This window comes from Coregonus lavaretus (assembly GCF_964263955.1).
Source record: "Coregonus lavaretus genome assembly, contig: SUPER_35_unloc_1, whole genome shotgun sequence".
Taxonomy (NCBI): domain Eukaryota; kingdom Metazoa; phylum Chordata; class Actinopteri; order Salmoniformes; family Salmonidae; genus Coregonus; species Coregonus lavaretus.
The window spans coordinates 6,524,747-6,545,640 of NW_028167181.1; the positions used below are offsets into that span (position 1 = coordinate 6,524,747).

The 20,894-nt window shown below is 44.5% G+C and overlaps 1 protein-coding gene across 3 annotated transcripts; it reads left to right on the forward strand.

The window, feature by feature from the left end:
- The first annotated feature begins 372 nt into the window (after nucleotides 1-372).
- LOC311110078 (rho guanine nucleotide exchange factor 38-like) lies at nucleotides 373-20,880 on the forward strand. 3 transcript variants are annotated; one of them, XM_084188636.1, is made up of 18 exons: nucleotides 373-468; nucleotides 823-885; nucleotides 1,211-1,312; nucleotides 1,684-1,968; nucleotides 8,824-9,014; nucleotides 9,386-9,503; nucleotides 9,823-9,970; nucleotides 10,091-10,108; nucleotides 10,627-10,826; nucleotides 11,524-11,660; nucleotides 12,265-12,369; nucleotides 12,871-12,993; nucleotides 14,298-14,510; nucleotides 14,836-15,015; nucleotides 15,286-15,420; nucleotides 16,076-16,277; nucleotides 18,029-18,366; nucleotides 20,035-20,880. In XM_084188636.1, exons 4-18 carry the CDS (start codon nucleotides 1,725-1,727, stop codon nucleotides 20,215-20,217), a joined length of 2,535 nt encoding a protein of 844 aa, XP_084044762.1. In that variant the 5' UTR covers nucleotides 373-468; nucleotides 823-885; nucleotides 1,211-1,312; nucleotides 1,684-1,724; the 3' UTR covers nucleotides 20,218-20,880. The 3 variants fall into 3 exon arrangements, with proteins under 3 accessions (XP_084044762.1, XP_084044763.1, XP_084044764.1); XM_084188637.1 differs by having other exon boundaries at nucleotides 1,217-1,312; XM_084188638.1 differs by lacking the exons at nucleotides 373-468; nucleotides 823-885; nucleotides 1,211-1,312 and adding an exon at nucleotides 1,340-1,536.
- Nucleotides 20,881-20,894: the final 14 nt, after the last annotated feature.

A 20,894-nucleotide genomic window follows, 5' to 3' on the forward strand; every position in this document is an offset into this window, starting at 1 on the left:
CTTGTGCATGTGACATTAAAACTTGAAACTTGAAACTAATGTATGGCAGTTTTATCAGCAGAGTGAGAACCTTGTGTATTATTGTGTTCCTGTGATCATATCATTTTGTAGGTTAAAATAACATTTGTTTTTCAGTTTGGCTCATTCATTTACTAGACATAGTGTATAGAGTAAATTATGTTTAAGCTACACTATTATGCCCCTCTCTCTTTCTCTCAAGGGCAGTCAGTGCTTCATGACTGTTGCTTTCAATGTTTTCTGTAGCTTGTCTTAACTACATAAGCTGACGTATCGGCTAGCCCAGCCGATTAGGAATGGTCAACACAGGTCCAATGCGGTACGCAGGTGAGTATACAGACTTTAAAACCCTCCTCCTTCCTCACTGTGCACTTTGACCTGTTGTTTTGTACTCTCCTTTTAATCCCCTATTTGCTTCGCTGTAGTTTAGAAGAGCGTTGACCTATAAAGGTAAGCAAGTCACTTTTTTCAACCACCTTTTCATCATTGTTAATATACAGTATGGTTAGGACCAGGTTTCTTTGTGACCTCACCAGGAAAAACTCTGGGCCCTAGTTATAGCTTATAGCCCTCCTGGACCCACTTTAAGCGGTATCTTCAAAATGTCTGTATTATGAAGAATATACTGTATATTGGTGAACATTTTATCGTCTTTATAAGTGGATTCTGTGCATTCTGTTTTTATCCTTCAATACTTATCTGCCTAAAGTGCAGCATCTGTTGCAATGAATCACTTAATGGACATTTGAATAGATTTCTTTTCACAGCAACCCACTTGTTGAATTCATGCATCTAATTTTACAGTTGGTGGAAAATAACGATCTCATGAACATGGATGAGGGATTCCTTGAGCTCTCAGCAATAAAGGTCATCTATTGGTTATATATTTGATGTATTTTTGTTTTATGTGTGTTCTGAATGGTAAACACCTTTAGATATAGACCCCAGGTTCTTCAAATGGAAGAAAAACAATAACCATCATTTACATTACAAATAAAATTTACAAACGCTGTCTCATTGTCTTGACGCATACTGTAGCCGATGTAATATCTATATTTTCCATGCAGTGTTTTGCTTTGCATGTTGTCCCTCGAGACCCTTCTCTTTAGTAAAACCAAAATAATACATTTGTTAGTGGTCATAGTCCCACTATCCTCCACTCCTCCCTTCTCATCCCTCTATCTCTCTCTAGATACAGGTGTTCCCGGGGAGGTTGCAATGCACAGCAGTGGAGGGTGCAGGGCCATGAGTACAGCAGTGGAGGGGGCATGACCACAGAGCTCTCCTGTGACAGGTATGGCAGGGCAGTAGCCTGGGAGGGGGAGGGGCCACAGAGCTCTCCTGTGACAGGTACGTCAGGGCAGGAGCCTGTGAGGGGGAGGGGCCACAGAGCTCTCCTGTGACAGGTATGGCATTGCAGGAACCTGGGAGGGAGGGAGGCCACATAGCTCTCCTGTGACAGGTGCGGCAGGGCAGGAGCCTGTGAGGGGGAGGGGCCACAGAGCTCTCCTGTGACAGGTACGTCAGGGCAGGAGCCTGGGAGAAGGAGGGGCCACAGTACCTGTGTGGCATTGGCAGTAGTGCACTACAGTACACCTGTTGCACTTCTCAGGCTCTCTCTTTCTCCCTCCCTCTCTCCCTCTCTCTTTCTCCCTGGCTGGACAGAGAGCACCGGGGGAGAAGAAGAAGAGGGCCTCTTGGTCGCCATGGATCCCAACAAGGAGGCCAACAACGGCAGTGAGAAAGAGAAGGAGAAGGAAAAAGACAAAGTCATCAAGAGGAGAACCAGGCCTAACTTTCTGCGGTACATGCACTTGGAGAGGAGGAAGACGGACACCATCGTGGTGGCCAACGATGACACTGCCGCCAACATTAAAGGGGACATCAATCTGGGGACCCTGGTGCGGAGGAGTCAGTCGGACAAGACAGAGTACAGTGCCAAACTTAAAGGTAATTGGATCCCCTGAGGTCATAACTATGGCAACTAGTAACTCTACAGGTTAGCTATATCTCAAAGCTTCCTGTTGGCTTGAACGATAGTAAGTTCTGCTCCTGTTCTTTGTAAAAGAAAAGGTGACACTTTACTTGGATCAGCATGTCTGTTGACTTTCAACAGGGAAGCATTTATAGACGTTCAGCAAATCAACGGTAGTGTGTCATAGATTCCAGAGGAACACGTGTGACTCGAGGGAGAAAGCCAGATAGACGAAGGGCACTGTAGCTATGGATGTTTCTGCCCAGCACCTGTTGTGTTGTTATGTGACAGAGGGAGCACCAAGCTATTCCCGCAGGGATGAGGTCACATATGCAAACCGTGCTCCAACCGAGCCACAGCAGCCTGACAGCACAGAGGAGGGGCTATAGCTACAGGCCTGGTATTAAACAAGATAAGGAAACCTATTATGAGTGAACTACAATGGGGCTTCTATCACTGATTGAAGCATTTAATTATTAAACCAGTGTGTGGTCTCTGAGACTTTAAAGGGGAAGTGTGAACATACAGAAATATGAACACGTGTCATCACCAGTGTTACTACCGTGCTACTATAGCCTAAACTATGTCTAGGTGGCTGTCACCACATGGTCAGCCTTCACATTCACTAAAGTCAAATTCGTATACAATTATCATAACAGTTTTTATTTTAACACAATCTGGGTTCAAAATTGAACAAAAGTATTGTTACTGGTCATCATAATAAAGGCTATATGGAGACTCCTGACCTGCAAACCAATATTTAATTTCAGAATTGGTTAAAATTAGGTTACGGTCAGGGTTACGGTCAGGGTTAAGGTCAGGGTTACGGTCAGGGTTACGGTCAGGGTTAAGGTCAGGGTTAAGGTCAGGGTTACGGTCAGGGTTAAGGTCAGGGTTAAGGTCAGGGTTAAGGTCAGGGTTAAGGTCAGGGTTAAGGTCAGGGTTACGGTCAGGGTTAAGGTCAGGGTTAAGGTCAGGGTTACGGTCAGGGTTAAGGTCAGGGTTAAGGTCAGGGTTACGGTCAGGGTTACGGTCAGGGTTAAGGTCAGGGTTAAGGTCAGGGTTAAGGTCAGGGTACGCAGTGTCCTTTTAGCCTCTCCCACTTTCCCCAGACAGTCAGCCTCTCATCAGCAGTTCAGGAAAACTCACCTCACCTGTCCTTCCTCCACTGCATTACATTAGATGTTGTCACGCACTTGGAATGTAGACCTTCAGGCGCAGGTTTACATTTATTGGGATGAATCTTGTCCTGGAGGCAGGACTGCAAAATTGACTATATAATGTAAAAATTCATGACATTTAAAAAAAACTCTAATTTAAGGTTAGGGTTAAGCATAAGGTTAGCAGTGTGGTTAGGGTTAGATTTAAAATAAGATTTTATGACTTTGTGGCTGTGCCAGCTAGTGACCACCCTGCAGAGCTGCTTCCAGTACATGAGTCATCCCAATAAATGCCAACCAGCCAAGTAGTCACTGGCAGCCTTACAGAAAATAAGAGGTTAACTATGTAGAGATTCTTGTGCCACTAGTTCTGTAAGTTTCCTCTACAAGGGAACAATGGACACCCACACTTCTGCTAATGTCAATTAGGGGCATTAGTTTAGACAGTTAAACAATGCCGTCAATCTCCCATCTAACCAATCAAAAGAGCCATTTAAACTATTTTTGTATTATAATGACATGCTGAATAGGACACACTTGCCCTATCAGCACACCTACTGTTGACCTGAAACACTGAGACACCCTATTCCCTATATAGTGCACTACTTTTGACCAGGGCCCATGGGTATCTGGTCAAATGTAGTGAATAGGGTGTGGATGTAGGACACTCCTTGTCCTGTCAGCACGTCCTCTGTTTACCTGAAACACAGGCACTCATTGCCTATCATCACTTTCTATTTTCTTGACTTGTGCCCAAGGACCAGCGTCACAACTCAGTTGTCAAACAGCTGATTGTTTTCAGTAAACTGATTGCCACCGCCACCGCCCACTTTAAAGGATTTCTCCCTCACGCTAAAGGAGCTGCCTTGAGTATAAGTGTACAGGGACATTGCAAATATTGACATAATGATGGCTTCACCATCTAAATGGGGAAGTGTGTGAGTTGTTCCTGTACACTGAGTTCTAGTCTAGCAGTCTGTCTGCTGTGAAACAGGTTGATCAAGCCTGGCCTCAAGGTCCATAGCAACCAGAAGTTATGGTCAGTCACAAAGCGTTACCACCCTGATATGACATTGCACACTGGCTAGTGTCATACAGTAATTCACCTCCTCAGTTTATAGTGAGTTATTGAAATCTGTGAACAGTCATCCACAACCCAAACATTCATAAGACAAACTGGTCAATTGGTATGCATGACCTGTGCGTGTGTCTTTGTGTGTGTGTGTGTGCGTGTTGTGTGTGCGTGCGTACCTGCGTGTGTGTGTGTGTGTGTGTGTGTGTGTGTGAATTGCCTCAACAATGGCCTTTTGTGTCTTGTTATTGGATCAGATAGTGTGTCCGTACTACGGGGGACACAGAGCCCCTATCAACCAAGCTACTGTCCTCAGGCCAAGCTCTCACCTATGGGCCATTAGGAGGGAATAGGAGGCACCAGCTACTTACACCACAATACACTACACTACAGTACAATACACCACAATACACTACAGTACAGTACACTACAGTACACTACAGTACAGTACCCTACAGTACAGTACAGTACAGTACACTACAGTACAGTACAGTACAGTACAGTACAGTACAGTACAGTACAGTACAGTACAGAACAGTACAGTACACTACAGTACAGTACACTACACTACACTACAGTACAGTACAGTACAGTACAGTACAGTACAGTACACTACAGTACAGTACAGTACAGTACACTACACTACAGTACATTGCACTACAGTACAGTACACTACACTACAGTACAGTACAGTACAGTACAGTACACTACACTACACTACAGTACAGTACAGTACCCTACAGTACAGTACAGTACAGTACACTACACTACAGTACAGTACAGTACAGTACAGTACAGTACAGTACACTACAGTACAGTACAGTACAGTACAGTACAGTACAGTACACTACACTACACTACACTACAGTACAGTACAGTACAGTACAGTACACTACAGTACAGTACAGTACACTACACTACAGTACACTACAGTACAGTACAGTACAGTACATTACAGTACACTACACTACACTACAGTACATTGCACTACAGTACAGTACACTACACTACACTACAGTACACTACACTACACTACACTACACTACAGTACAGTACAGTACCCTACAGTACACTACACTACACTACACTACACTACACTACAGTACACTACAGTACAGTACAGTACAGTACACTACAGTACAGTACAGTACAGTACAGTACAGTACATTACAGTACAGTACAGTACAGTACAGTACAGTACAGTACAGTACACTACACTACACTACAGTACACTACACTACACTACAGTACATTGCACTACAGTACAGTACACTACAGTACAGTACAGTACAGTACAATACACTACACTACACTACAGTACAGTACACTACACTACAGTACACTACACTACACTACAGTACAGTACCCTACAGTACAGTACAGTACAGTACACTACACTACACTACACTACACTACACTACAGTACAGTACAGTACACTACACTACACTACAGTACAGTACAGTACAGTACAGTACAGTACATTACACTACACTACACTACACTACAGTACACTACACTACACTACACTACAGTACATTGCACTACAGTACAGTACACTACACTACAGTACAGTACACTACACTACAGTACAGTACAGTACAGTACAGTACAGTACACTACAGTACAGTACAGTACAGTACACTACACTACAGTACAGTACACTACACTACAGTACAGTACACTACACTACACTACACTACAGTACAGTACACTACAGTACAGTACAGTACACTAGAGTACAGTACAGTAGGACAGTACTGTGATGACTGGAGCCAAACACCACTCAGTGTGGTATCCTATACAAACCCCAGCTAACCCCAAAGCCAGTCGTTTAATAACTGCTTCAGCCGTTAGCGTTGGCCCTCTCGTCCTTCCTAAGAGGCACCACCTCTATTCCCCTAATGTACTTGAACTCAGTCCTTTCCTCAATGGCATTCTCAACCCTATTGTATTCTGCAGGGTGGTGACCGGGGGGGTCTAACGTGTCGTTTTTCCTCGTGGCGATACGTGATCCGTCAGGGTCCTTGTTTTCCAAGGCCTTCCGTACGTTAGATCGTTTTCAATGGCCAAGCCTAGTGAAAGGGCTGGCGTATCCGCTTTCATGGGAACTCCTGCGCCTGCAACCAAACCAGTATAATACAGCAGCATAATGGGGGCCAATGGGAGGACTTAGACCATTACATTATGGCTCTATCAAACACTGACCTGTGATATGACTATGTTGTGATAGAAGTGCTTCATTTAACAATATGCTGGTCCTCTTTTGTGGAGCTGTTTTATTTCAATAACTCAGGTTTTACCCAGGCAGGGAGCTTGGCTAGAAGGTCACAGGTTTTACCCAGGCAGGGAGCTTGGCTAGAAGGTCACAGGTTTTACCCAGGCAGGGAGCTTGGCTAGAAGGTCACAGGTTTTACCCAGGCAGGGAGCTTGGCTAGAAGGTCACAGGTTTTACCCAGGCAGGGAGCTTGGCTAGAAGGTCACAGGTTTTACCCAGGCAGGGAGCTTGGCTAGAAGGTCACAGGTTTTACCCAGGCAGGGAGCTTGGCTAGAAGGTCACAGGTTTTACCCAGGCAGGGAGCTTGGCTAGAAGGTCACAGGTTTTACCCAGGCAGGGAGCTTGGCTAGAAGGTCACAGGTCTTACCCAGGCAGGGAGCTTGGCTAGAAGGTCACAGGTCTTACCCAGGCAGGGAGCTTGGCTAGAAGGTCACAGGTTTTACCCAGGCAGGGAGCTTGGCTAGAAGGTCACAGGTTTTACCCAGGCAGGGAGCTTGGCTAGAAGGTACTCAGCCCTGCTGCTGAATCTGCACTTTATGCCAGTTTTCTCACGGGTAGAGGTTTTCACTTGCAGCATAGTCTCTTGAATAGCCATTATACTGTATGTCAGATGTTATGTTGTAATGCGACACACGTTTCATTCACATTTATTTAAATTTGAACGCTTTATTTTAATGAATGAACATGGTTCACTTTTACGTTGTGTCAAGCCATTTTAATTGCTACAACAATATAGTAATTGACCACTATTCTTTTAGGGAGAATTGTAAAATATTATATTTTTGACAAGGGGACTGAAATGTGCAGGCCATTGAAACCTGATAGCCAGGAGGGGTGAAGGTGTCCATTTAGCTTTTTGCAGCTTTAGAGGGCTTGACATGTTATTATTTTCTCCTACTCTTCACCATCATGTCCTCATTCCACCTCTCTGTGAAAAATGGTCAAATAGCTCTCCAAAGTCAAAGCTTTTGAATGTTACGTTTTTAATACCTCATGTATACAAGTGAATGCCAGGGGCGTGTTGACATGAATGCACTGGTAGGAGTGTGAGACTGAGAGGTGGGGAAGAGGGGGAAGGGGTGGGTTGTGAGGTGATAGGACGGGCGGTGGGTGTGGAATGTGTACGCATTATGCATGTATGAGTGTGGTGTGGTGTGGTGTGGTGTGTGGGTGTTTGTGCGTCAGATTTTTGTTGACTGTCTTGATGTGTGCTGGGGGTGGGGTTGAGGTTGGGTTGTGTAGCGGGATGGCGTGTGTGTGTGTGTGTGTGTGTGTGTGTGTATGTGTATGTGTATGTGTATGTGTCAGGTGCATCCCCCAGCTGGAGCAGATGGAATGCCTGCACGCATTTAGTTCAGTAACCTGACACAGCACTCTCTTCCTCCTTCCACTCTCTGTCTCTTTCTCTCTCTCTCTCTCTCCCTCTTTCTCTCCATCTCTCTTCTCTCTCTTCCCCCCACACCCTCTCTCTCTCTTCCTCTCTCTCTCTCTCGCCCCTCTTTTTCTCTTCCCTCTTCACTCTCTCAATCTCTCTCCCGGAGAGGGGGAAGTGATGTGTTGAGGTCGATTAGGCGGCAGACGCGGAAAGCAAACATCTCCCTTCCCTGAACACACACTTCCCTCCTCGTCACACACACACACACACACACACAGTCTCTCTCCTCACCCGCCATGCAAAGCACCGCCAGCTAGGGACTGACTAGGGGGAGCAGGGCGATAATAAAAAGAGGGAAAAAAGAAAGGATGAGAAAAGAGGAGAGGAACCTGACAGGCATGCTAATGGGGGCTGGTTGGCGCTCAGTCAAAACAATTAGATCAGCGTGAAACACTGGCAGAGGGTTGGGAGGGATGAAGTCAGGTGACGGTGTTGGGAGAGATGTATGTTTTCTCACGCGTGCATGCATCGCATACCGTACCCATGTATTTAAATACAACTTCATGCAGAGGGCTCTTGTACACGTGTGCTCTCTCTTTACTTTGCCAGTGAATGCATGAATAGATCATTTGATATGGCCCCTTTTGAAACAGATCTCACATTTTAATTGATGTGTAGAAATATGATGTGTAGTTAACACGTTAATTGTGTCAATGATCATGTCATATCTCACCATGTTATTGTGTTATGTCATATTTATATATTATCTGTTCAGACAGAGACTATCCAATAGGCACACATTGGTTGAATAAACGTTGTTTCCACGTCGTTGAACCAACATGGAATAGACATTGAATTGACATCTATGCCCACTGGGTATATTCTACATAGAAGAAAACCTTGCCATCCAACACACATCCTAAACGTATCCCTGTCCCCTTCTTAAGAGAAAATGGCTCCCCTGTCCCCCCTGTCGTCGATCCTGGCCTCCCCGGCCCTCGAGCCAGAGGAGGTCCGCCTGAGGAAAATGAGCCGCAGGTCAAAGGTCATCCAGGAGCTGGTGCAAACAGAGAGGGACTTCCTCACCGACCTGGAGCTCTGCATCAGAGAGGTGGTCAAGCCCCTCAGAGACAGACAGGTAATGAGGAAGTAGACAGAGTACTCAGTGGGTGATATCATCTGTTTACAGAGATACAGAGGGGTGGTTACCTTGTGCTACCTTGCTTGGTAGTGAATGTTGTATTGTTCATTATTCAGGCAGTGTTAGTCTAATAAGTTATTTTCAAAAGATGATGCATGGTGGTTGAACTGCACACATCCCACTTCTGACACCAGTGTAGCGAATATCAGGGGTGTGCTCTTCCCAGGCTAGCCACTGCCCCAATAGGGATATCTACACTTGGGGGAGATCATGCCAGGCTAACATAGGCTATATGGTTGTAACAGAACATTGAAGTATACATATGACTGGCTATGTGTCTAAAGGTATCTCTCTCTGTGTGTCTCCAGGTGGTGGACGTGGATCGTCTGTTTACTAACATGGAGACAGTGTGTGAGGTGTCGGCCGCGCTGCTCCACCGGCTGCAGGAGGCCACAGCTGAGCCCGACCCTGAAGCACTAGTCATAGGTAGGTGACCTCACGTTGACCTCTGACCTCTGTTTAACCTCAGTCACCTGAGTCTGGTTCATTAGGGAAACTTATGTAAGAAAATTGATTAAAACAGGTTTGGGACTACCTGGATTTACCTGGTCCAATAACACATTTTCATTTTCATTTTCCTTTGCAAAACTTTTTAAAACGTTTTCCATTGCGTGACCTAATGGACATGACCCATATCTTGACCATACTGTCATTATAATATGCCACATGTCTAAATAAGCCACTCAGGTTGACTGATTTAATACTGGTTAATTAAAATGTATCACGTTTTGTTTTCCCACCATAGGGGAAGTGTTCATTCAGGCCAAAGCAGCGCTGGAGGACGTCTATAAAATCTACTGCTATCACCACGACGACGCTAACTCTTTACTCAAGTCCTATGAGAAAGAGGAAGGAATAAAGCAACATTTCATCACCTGTGTGTTATCACTGAAGTGAGTCGCTGCTAGATACTTCCCCCTCATTCATCAACTAAGCATTTCCTCCCAAAGAGGCATTTATACTGCTGGCAATAATAACTTTTATTAAAGCAATGACTTTGTGTCTCGTTGCAGGCAGATATACGACCAAGAGTAAGTATACCAGATTTTTTATCATCGTTCCTGTAACAATATTTTGGAATAATTTACACTATAATATAAAAATGTACATCCTATCCATATTGATTTTCAGTGGTTTAAATGAGTATTAAGTATAACATTGTTATTAAATGTATAATGTAATTGACAGACTAATTATGTGTAACTAGCTGTATCATAATAATATTAATCATAATAATAATATATGCCATTTAGCAGATGCTTTTATCGAAAGCGACTTAGTCATGGGTGCATACATTTAATGAATGGGTGGCCCCCGGGAATCGAACTCACAATCCTGACGTTGCAAGCGCCATGCTCTAACATGTTAACTGTACTAGCATGTGTTAATAACTGTGTAATAATGTGTAACCCAAACTAACCTGCTGGGATTATTGATATTTTCTGCGGCAATCTCTGCTGGAAACCGGCGGAATTCCGCTGAAAGCTTTTTTTTTTGCCTCTAGTGTAGTAACATTACTATTAACATTATGCTTTGTGGCGGTCTTCAGAGGTAAACCCAACCTGCTGGACATGGGTTCTCTGCTCATCAAACCGGTCCAGCGGGTCATGAAGTACCCTCTGCTGCTGGGGGAGCTATGGCAGGCCACGCCCAGCGACCACCCTGACAACAGGCCCCTCCAGGAGGCCCTGACCGCCGCCAAGATCATCAACGTCAACATCAACGAGTTCAAGAGGAGGAAGGACATCGGTACAGCTCTAAATATGCTATAGTCTGAGATGAAGAAATGTGTGACGTACATATCACCTGCACACGTTCTAAATACACTGTCTGAGAAATGTGCAGGACTGACATAAATCTCTACGTGATATGGTGGTGGTTCAATGTAATTGATACATCAAACATTTTAAAGAACACAGAAAATTGTGGTTAAGATTGGAAGCAATTAAAGTATTATACTGTATGGCAGTTATTACCATGCTATACATCCCATTACTAAATGTCATGACCCCTTTAGTGCTTCAACCATAGAGATCCTATTAAATTATATTGAACATTACCGGAGCGCCAAGATACTCTGTTTATTATTTCTGCATAGTCACTTTAACTCTACCCACATGTACATATTACCTCAATTACCTCGACTTACCGGTGCCCCAGCACATTGACTCTGTACCGGTACCCCCTGTATATAACCTCCCTACTGTTATTTTATTTTACTGCTGCTCTTTAATTATTGTTTAAAAAAAAGAAGTATTAAACTGCATTGTTGGTTAAGGGCTGTAAGTAAGCATGTCACTGTAATGTCTACACCTGTTGTATTCGGCGCATGTGGCAAATACAATGTGATTTATTTATTTATAACATTAGTATTCTAATTCCTAATTGTACAGTGTGGCTCCAACTTGTTCTTGTCCTTAACCTATGATTCTCTGTCATACTGTAGTGATGAAGTACAAGAGGACAGAGGAGGATGGGGGGACACTGATGGGTAAACTGAACAAGTTCAGCATCCACTCTATCAGGAAGAAGTCTGACAGGCTCACAGGACACCTCAAGATCCTCACCGGTGTGGAGCCACAGGTAACTAACTACCTGCTACACCTCTCCCACTCTACACTAAGTCATATAATATGAATGTGAGTAAATACAATGTGTCAATGACATAACCACAACTTGGGAACATTTGTGTAATAATTATTTTTGTCCTGAGGTTATCAATAGAATAACCTGCCTTTATTAAAAAGTCAAACTAGTCTAAGGAGCTGGAAAGGTCAATATTATCTGAACCACTGAGTAAGCCAAGTGAGTGGTTAAATGGTAACTCCTTCCCTCTCCCTCTCCCCCTCTCTCTCTCTCTCTCTCTCTCTCTCTCTCTCTCTCTCTCTCTCTCTCGCTCTCGCTCCGCTCTCGCTCTCGCTCTCGCTCTCTCGCTCTCTCGCTCTCTCGCTCTCTCTCTCTCTCTCTCTCTCTCTCTCTCTCTCTCTCTCTCTCGCTCTCTCTCTCTCTCTCTCTCTCTCTCTCTCTCTCTCTCTCTCTCTCTCTCTCTCTCTCCTCCCCCCCTCTCTCTCTCTCTCTCTCTCTCTCTCTCTCTCTCTCTCTCTCTCTCTCTCTCCCCCCCCTCTCTCTCTCTCTCTCTCTCTGTCTCTCTCTCTGTCACTCTGTCTCTCTCCTCCCTCTTCTCTAGGTGAGAGATGAGATATTTGACAAGGAGGAGAAGCTGTTCAGGAGTCTGGAGAAAGCAGTGAGACAACTAGTCAAGAACGTTCACTGTTACCTGATACACATACAGGTAATATTGTACCAGCCATTGATTGATTGATGGATGGATGGATGGATGGATGGATGGATGAATTGATTGATGGATGGATGGATGGATGGATGGATGGATGGATGGATGAATTGATGGATGGATGGATGGATGGATGAATTGATGGATGGATGGATAAATTGATGGATTGATGGATTGTTGGATGGATGGATGGATGGATGAATGGATGGATGGATGAATTGATGGATGGATGGATAAATTGATGGATTGATGGATTGTTGGATGGATGGATGGATGGATGGATGAATTGATGGATGGATGGATGAATTGATGGATGAATTGATGGATGGATGGATAAATTGATGGATTGTTGGATGGATGGATGGATGGATTGAAAATATCCTAATATTCAGAACAAATAAGGTGGTGTAGACAATCTCAATGTTCCAGTGAATAATATTTAAATACGGGAGTAATACCCATGGAAAGCAATAGCGACTGTGTCTTTTACACGTTGTGTAGGAGATGGTAGGTGTCGCGGTCCAGAATGCTGCAGACCTGGAGGACATCATGAAGGATCCAGACAAAATAGACACCAACGGTACTCAGCACCTGAAGAACGGCAATGACCCATACAAGCACTTTGTAAGTTTGACTCTACACTTGGGATACCCCATTCTCACAGTAAATACAAACTATTTCCTGTTGAGGAGCTGTGAATGTTATTTTTGACAACGTAACTATTTTTTCCTTTCTTCCATCTTCCGTCTTCCATCTCTCTCAGGCCGCCGGCTCTTCTCCTCTCTTCTCTCTCCTGCTTGTCAGCCTGTCTATCCTTTTTTCCGTGGACGCTGTTCACTTGTGGGGCCTGCTTGCCCTAGCTGTGCCCTCCTGCGCTTACACGGCTCCCTCTCTCTCTCCACTCCTCCGTCAGAGTGAGTGAGTGATCTGTCAGTCAACCTTTCGGCTTCCACTACTGCCTGGTGACACATTTAATCTCTCCCTCTATCCCTATAAAGCTGCACTCTCTTCACCCTCCTCTGTCTCTCCCCCCCTCTCTCTCTTCTGCCATCTGCCCTCCTTTCTGTGGGGATAGATCTGTTGCTCATTCCTGAGATAACGAGCCTTTTGAATAGAGTTCTTTGTGTTGCTTGGTGCTCTCAGTGAAGGATGAGGAGCCACTCGAGGCCCCACAGAGACTATAATGAGCGCTAATAGCTAACAGCGCTAACAGCGCTAAAAGCTCAGCACAGCTCACACAGTAACTAGCCTCTGAAACTGCAACGCACCTGCCCTCTGGGTGGAGAAAAAGGGGGCTCTTTTGTATCAACGAGTTTCATTACGATGCCTTTTGTTACTATTCGAAATAGACACATCATTATTTGAAATGGGCAAGGCAAGACGTTTTCAGAGGAGATTATAAAAACTAAAGTGCAGATGGCAGAACTATTTGTGTCAGACCAATTTGTAGGCCATTTTGTGCCTCATTTGATTGATTCCTACAGCCACAACCATATATAATGAGACAAGAGTGTCTATTTTGTAATCTATGCTAAAATAAATGCCCTACAGTATGTCGATTCCCTGTATGTTTGTGTGATCTCACACCAAAAAAGCAGGTTGACGTTTATTGTCATGAATCTTGCCCTGGAGGCAGAACTGAGCCATTTCCGCTAGATGGGCCAGCTGCAAAGTCAAAATTGGCTATATCATAAAAATGTATGAAAAAAATAAATAGCTTTTTGGTCTTAATTTAAGGTTAGGGTTAGGCATTATGGTTAGCAGTGTGGTTAAGGTTAGGGTTAAGGTTAGGTTTCAAATCAGATTTTATGTCTTTGTGGATGTGTCAGCTAGTGACCATACTGCAGAGCTGTCTCCAGGGCAAGATTAATGTAATGAATTGAAAAACCCTCATTCTCCATCACTGCTTCCCTATATGACCCCTCCAGAAAGAGAGGATGACGCATCTGGTCCTGGCACCCCTCGCCTCCCTCCAAGGCATGTTTGCTGCCCCGCAGAAACTCATCCAGAAACGCTACGACAAACTACTGGACTATTGCAGCCGCCTGGAGCGCTCTCCCTCCTCCTCCTCCTCCTCCTCCTCCTCCACGTCTTCAGCCTCTGCCTCTTCCTCCTCTCCATCGCCTGTATCAGAGGACCAGGTGAGGTCAACAAGGCTTCGGTTTGTCGCGATCATGTTACCTAGCAACAATTCCGTTATACGATTTGAATGAACATTCCTAAATGTTATATTGAAGCTTCAAATAGCTCATTTTGAAGGGATTATAGCATTTTAACGACAGTATTAAAACAGAAAATTATTTTGCTATTGAGAGTTTAGTTTAGTGGTCTTTCAGCATTATAGCTGTTCTCATTAAAAACTGAAATATGTTGCTGTCCCAATAAATAAAACATAAATGTTGAATAAATAAGACAATTTCAGAATGCTATAAATGTCTTTGCTAAAAGAAAAATCTGTTACTACAGGGCCAGGTGGCGGCGCGGCGGGACTACGTAGCCCTCAATGCTCAGCTGGTGGAGGAGCTGCAGAGATTCAACATGGCCGCCCATACTATCTTGTCCAACTGTGTCCTCTGCCTGGTGACTCTGCTCAAAGGCCTGATGGACACGGCCTGCCACCACGCACCCTCCATACAGCAACTACCGGTGAGGAAGGGAGGGGGAGGGAGGGTGGAAGGGAGATGGAGGGAGGGAGAGAGAGTGGGACAGCAGAGGTGTATCTGGGTGATAAGGGGTTCATGTGGAGATTTGTGTGGTGAAATAGAGGGCTTACTTTATTTGAACAGCAAGATATTTTGTAGTGTGAAAGGGAAAGGGTTTGTGGTGGACATAGTGTGTTGTGAGTTGACGCTAAATACCATACATTGAAGTATGATAAAACGTTTTATTTGAAACTTGTGTTGTCTGTTTGTCAAGGCTCCTTTGTCCAACATCAGTGAAGTCCAAAGCAGCATCATGGAAGAGCTCAACAACCTGACTGTCGTCAAGGACAACGCACAGACTCTAATAGAACGCAAAGTCAGCTTCGAGAAAACGAAGAAAATTTTAGCTGTAAGTTTGGGAAGAAAAAAATACACGGTTGAAAGCTGGAAGGACTTGCCTCAACGTATCCCCCATTGTTACTACAGTATGTGATAAGCTAAGGTAATTAAACGCTAGCCTGGTCGCAGATCTGTTTATGCTATATAGCCAAACTCTTATTGTCGTTGTCATGCCAATGACCATAAGAGTTGGTAAGACAGCACAAACACATCTGGGAGCATCCTCACTGAACCAGCTATCTGTAGGAATGCCAGTAGACCCCAGCATTACCCCACAGCCCCACCACCTATTCCAGGATTGGCTCCCGTAGGTTTTTAATTGAACCAATTAAAAGTCAATTAAAGAACAATGTTGGGGATATTATCGGAGCCAACAGACTCTGCCGAGCTCTCTGGGTTGTGATTAAATAGAGCGCTTGGCAACCCCAGCGCTACTCCAGGTATTACTCCCCAAAGACAAGACACTGTGTGTGTGTGTGTTTGATCAGCGCAAGACTCCTTTGGATCGGTTTCGAACCACCTTCCCTTCTTGAGACCCATCCCCATCCCCACCCCCACCAACCCAAGGGGGCTCGTTAGCGATCATTCCCCCACTCCCCCTTTGGGACACTGATGACTCGGATCATATCACCCTAACTCCCTTCTCCCCCACTCCCCCTCCACAGGTCCCAGAGATCCAGCGTCAGACAGAGAGCAACAGGGCCAGGCTGCTGGAGGAGTATCCAGCTGACAGGCTGTACCAGCTGAAGAGGAACTGTAACGGGTGTCAGGAGCAGGATGTCAGCCTGCTGGAGGGGGAGCTGGTGGGCCTGCTGAAGGACACAGACCCCCTGGGGAGCCGGGGCCGCTGGCTGGTTGACACTGGCAGTAAGTTCATTGTCATAGGTTGGATTATGTGACGTGGCACTGTTGGATCTTCCTGTCTCATGTTGCAATAGGGGCTTAGTTATTGGATGTGTACCATTTTTTGTTAGGGCCGGACGATACCAGTATCGCGATACTCGTCAGTGTTGTGGCAAGGAAACAAAACACAAAGCGGATTTAACTTCTTAAGGAAAACCCACCCTAATGTTGGAAACAAACATCATAATGTTGTCATCAACAGTCACATTTATTTATTTTACATACAGCAGGTTTTAAAGAACCAAAGAGCTTGATCTGCTTCCTGTTTTCATTTTTGCCATGAAACTAATATAGTGATACTGGTATCATCACAGCCCTAATGTCTGTTCTGTATGAGAACATTTTATTTGCACTTTTCTATAAACTAGCGGTGATAGACCGCCCAAATAGAGGATGTTTCATCCACTACTTCAACCGTTAAGGTCTATGTCATGTAGACATAATGCTCTGTTTATGTCCGTTGTACAGGTGTGTCTTGTGCAAAATGGCTACTGTAGTACACCATCCTACAGGTCTGATCTACATGACCTAACTCTAGACAAACATCCCCCCTCACTACTGTGGAACTAAACTCCTAGCTCTTCTGTCCTGTGGTGTGTTTTGTAGATACCGTAGATACACATCTCACTTCCTGGTTACTAACCTACCACAGCTGACAAGTCAGCCAGCCTGGTGGGGAAATTCCCAGAGGCCTCTGACTGTGATGTCACAGTGATACCTAGAACAAACTAACCTCACCGACACTCTCTGTGTCTCTCTCTCTCTCTAGAGAGTTGCTGCCTCACAACAAGGCCAACTCAAAAGAGTTTGTTACCATGTATTTTCCACGCCGCGCGTCGTCTAGCGCTGAGTGCCTGCCAGTTGTTTGCGGCGAGCCGCCTTTCGCTGTAAGCAGAGTTACTTAGAGTACAAAGCCTCTCCCTGGGGGCATTGAGAAACACAGGCTGAGGAGGAGAAAGAAGATGCCTGCCGCGCTTCTCTGTACTGCAGAATAACAAGGCTCAAATCAGCCAAGTTTTTGCGAGGAGTTGTAGAAAGGTTTGCGTGCGTGTGCATGTTGAAACTACTTCACATATTTATTTCATCCACTGGGACTACTAGTCTTCATAAGAAGCTGTTTATTATATGGTCGATATTAATGCTGCCAACGCAGTAAACAAAATTACCATTTCCCATTGCAACAATACTCCTGGTTTAAAGAAACCTTCCTTTTATAGGCAGTTTATAGACCGTGCAATCAGACAATTCATTCTTTCATCCCCTTATTCGTTGACAGTGACACCGATCTCCCTGTGACTTACCCACAGTACAGCCAGTCTCACAAAGAACCCTATTCACATCCAACCCAACCACCTGTGCATTTGTTGAGCCTCCCTGCACCTAGCTCTCTCACAGACTTATTTTTCGTCTCTTATCTTTAACTCTGCATTGTTGGAAAAGGACCGGTAAGTAAGCATTTCACTGTTGGTCTACACCCGTTGTCTACGAAGCATGTGACAAATACAATTTGATTTGATTTGAATAGTAGCCTATATTATTTTATTTCAAATACTTTATCTGAATCAATGGAATAGTCCCTAAAGTGAAAACAACGCCCATCTGGCAGTCCAGGCAGGCTGAAGCACACACTAATCACAGCACCTGGAAGCACCTACTATTTGAACCCAGATATGTCTGACAGACACAAACATCCCTCTGTTCTCCTTCTCTCCCAGGTACCCAGGGCTACGTCTACTCATCCTTCCTGAAGCAGTACAACCCCAACAGGGATCAGGGTCGACCAGGTCAGGGTACAGGGACCACAGAGCCCCAGCAGTCCATCGTGGTGCTGGACGAGGACTTCGACAACCTCAGCCTGTTTGTGTCGGGCAGCGGGAGGAACAACAGCATACGAAGCCGAAGCAGCATACGGAGCATGGGCAGCATACCTAACTTCAGCCTCTACAACACCTCCAGTACCTCGCTTGACAGCTGCTCCACCCCATCCAGCCTACAGGGGGACACAGAGCCAGACGTCCGCCAGGATGTGGACACAGAGACAGACGACCAGCAGGTGGGGTAACGCTGGGTTAAAGAAGGGTCGATTTGAACCCTTATGGAGTGCACTATGTAGCACAGGGTTCTTCAATTCCGGTCCTGGAGGGCCAAAACACCTCTGTTTTTCATCCTCTCCTTCTAATCAGGGGCTAATTCAGACCTGGGACACCAGGTGAGTGCAATTAACTACCAGGTAGAAATAAAAAACAGAAGTGTTTCGGCCCTCCAGGACCGGAATTGAAGAACCCTGATGTAGCATAATCTTCTAATTCTGAATGCTGATTGGTTAAAACAGCATTCTAGCAGGTGTCTATTTCACAAGTTATCACCGGCTAAATCTATGACGTTAAAATGCCTATTTACTCTGTTCCATCTGACTACGCAATCCACTGTCTCATCAGCACAGCCAGGCAATTTATAAACTTCTATAATATGTGTCTACGTGACAGGTGCATTATGAAATGGAAGGACTGATCCTTGTTCAGTTGTCAGGGCTCACAGTAAGCAGAGGGCTTAGGTGTGCCTTTCAGTAGGCTTTACATTATGTCAACTATCTCAATAGAATGAATGGCAAACTCCATTCGCTGAACAACACCTCAAAATGGACTATTTGATATACAGGCTACATTGAAATTTACAAACAATAAATATCACATTGAAAGCAAAGCACAGGAAATACATAGATGACAAGCTAATCTAATAATCTACAAAAAGGAATTGACTAAGCAAGCAATGTATCTTTACTAGCTTATAGAAATGCCTGTAAAGGCCTCCTCAGAGCCATGGTATGACATATGAGCGTGGTTATTGCATGGAGAGCAGTAAAAAGTGAAGTGTGCTGGTTTATAGTGCAGATGATTCGAAAACCCACTCTGTTAGGCCTGGTGGAAGCCTTGGGGCGGTGTGTGTGTGTGTGTGTTTGTGTGTGTCTGTCTCTGATAGGTTTAGGGTCACACTTCCATCTCCCATAGAGATTATATGGAGTGAATAACATCTATACGACACTAGCGCTGTAACTCAACATTAGCCCCTTTAGCAGCCGCAGGGCAGGATCTGTTCTTACTATGTATTGGTTTGCTGCGACCTGGGAGGACGCTTTTGACCTCCATCAGAATATGAGGCGGTTAATAGAGATTGTAAATGGATATTGGTGATGGTGGGTTTGGGACTACAGTGAGTTGTGATGGGATCGGTTTCTTCTTTTGTATGGATTAACAGTGCCACCGACTGGTGAATTATGGAAATACCACACTGAATTCAGTCGAGAGTGTACAGCACATTTTTCCACTGGAATACGCTTTGCAATCGCAATTAACCAATACCTTGATACGTTGTGGATTTTAAAGTTTCAACAGATTGCATTGCAAATTAATTTGAGTAAATAACTGTATGTCGGGGCACTTTGAAAAACTTTTGCCACACTTTTAGTTTGGTGTCTGATTCTGAGGAACATGAACCCAACATTTTCTCCACTACACCACACTACTTACTGTATCACCGGAGGCTGGTGGCACCTTAATTGAGGAGAACAGGCTCATTCTAATGACTGGAGCGGAATTAGTGGAATGGTATCAAATACACCAACACATGGTTTCCAGGTGTTTGATGCCATTCCATTTGCTCCGTATACTGTATGGATGGTACAATAACTGCTCTATCTTGAATGTTCTGTCTGTTTCTCCAGTTTTATGCGGTGTACGCATTCAAGGCGCGCTGTGACCAGGAGCTGACCTTGCAGGAGTACCAGCACGTGAGGATCCTCAAGTTCAGCGACCTGGGAGGCAACAAGGACTGGTGGTTGGCCGAGGCCAATGGACAGAAGGGCTACGTCCCAGCCAACTACCTCAGCAAAATGTCATACGCATAAAGGAGTAGATTGGGATTAAGAAGGCCCAATCCAAAATGGACTCCTAGCCCCTACAGGAAGGTTTCCCAGACACAGATTAAAGCCTAGTCTTGGACTAAAACACAATTTTAATGGAGACTCCCAAGGACTAGGACAAATCTCTGTTCAGGAAACCGGCCCTATGCCCTTGTGGAGATTTGAGAGGATTTTATAGGTGTACCGTAGCAACATGGTGAAAATTCCCCCTAGCATATCAGGGTAAGGTAGATTTATTACCATCTCCTCTCAAATCTCCACAGGCGTAGGGTCGATTTGGGATAGGGCTTAAATGTAACTGTCTGTGTCTATTAAAAAAATTATATTGACCAGAAAATGTAATTATCAAAAGATCATGGTTGTTAAGATTATTGCATATTTGCAATTGAGAAAGCCACATTAATAATGCACTAATAATGAAGCTATCATTGTGCTGAGCACTTAGTATTGCCACCTGCAGTGTTGATGAATTTATATTGTGAATGTGTGTTGTCCCAATGAAAATAATGATTTATTCTAATATCTAATATATGTCAAGCAAATATATTTTGAGATCATGCGTTTTAGAGTTATACAGTTCCTCCATGTAATGTGTATATTTTATATAACTTATCAGTGATGAATAAAGAGTCTATCAGTGGTGCACGATCCTGTTCATCTGA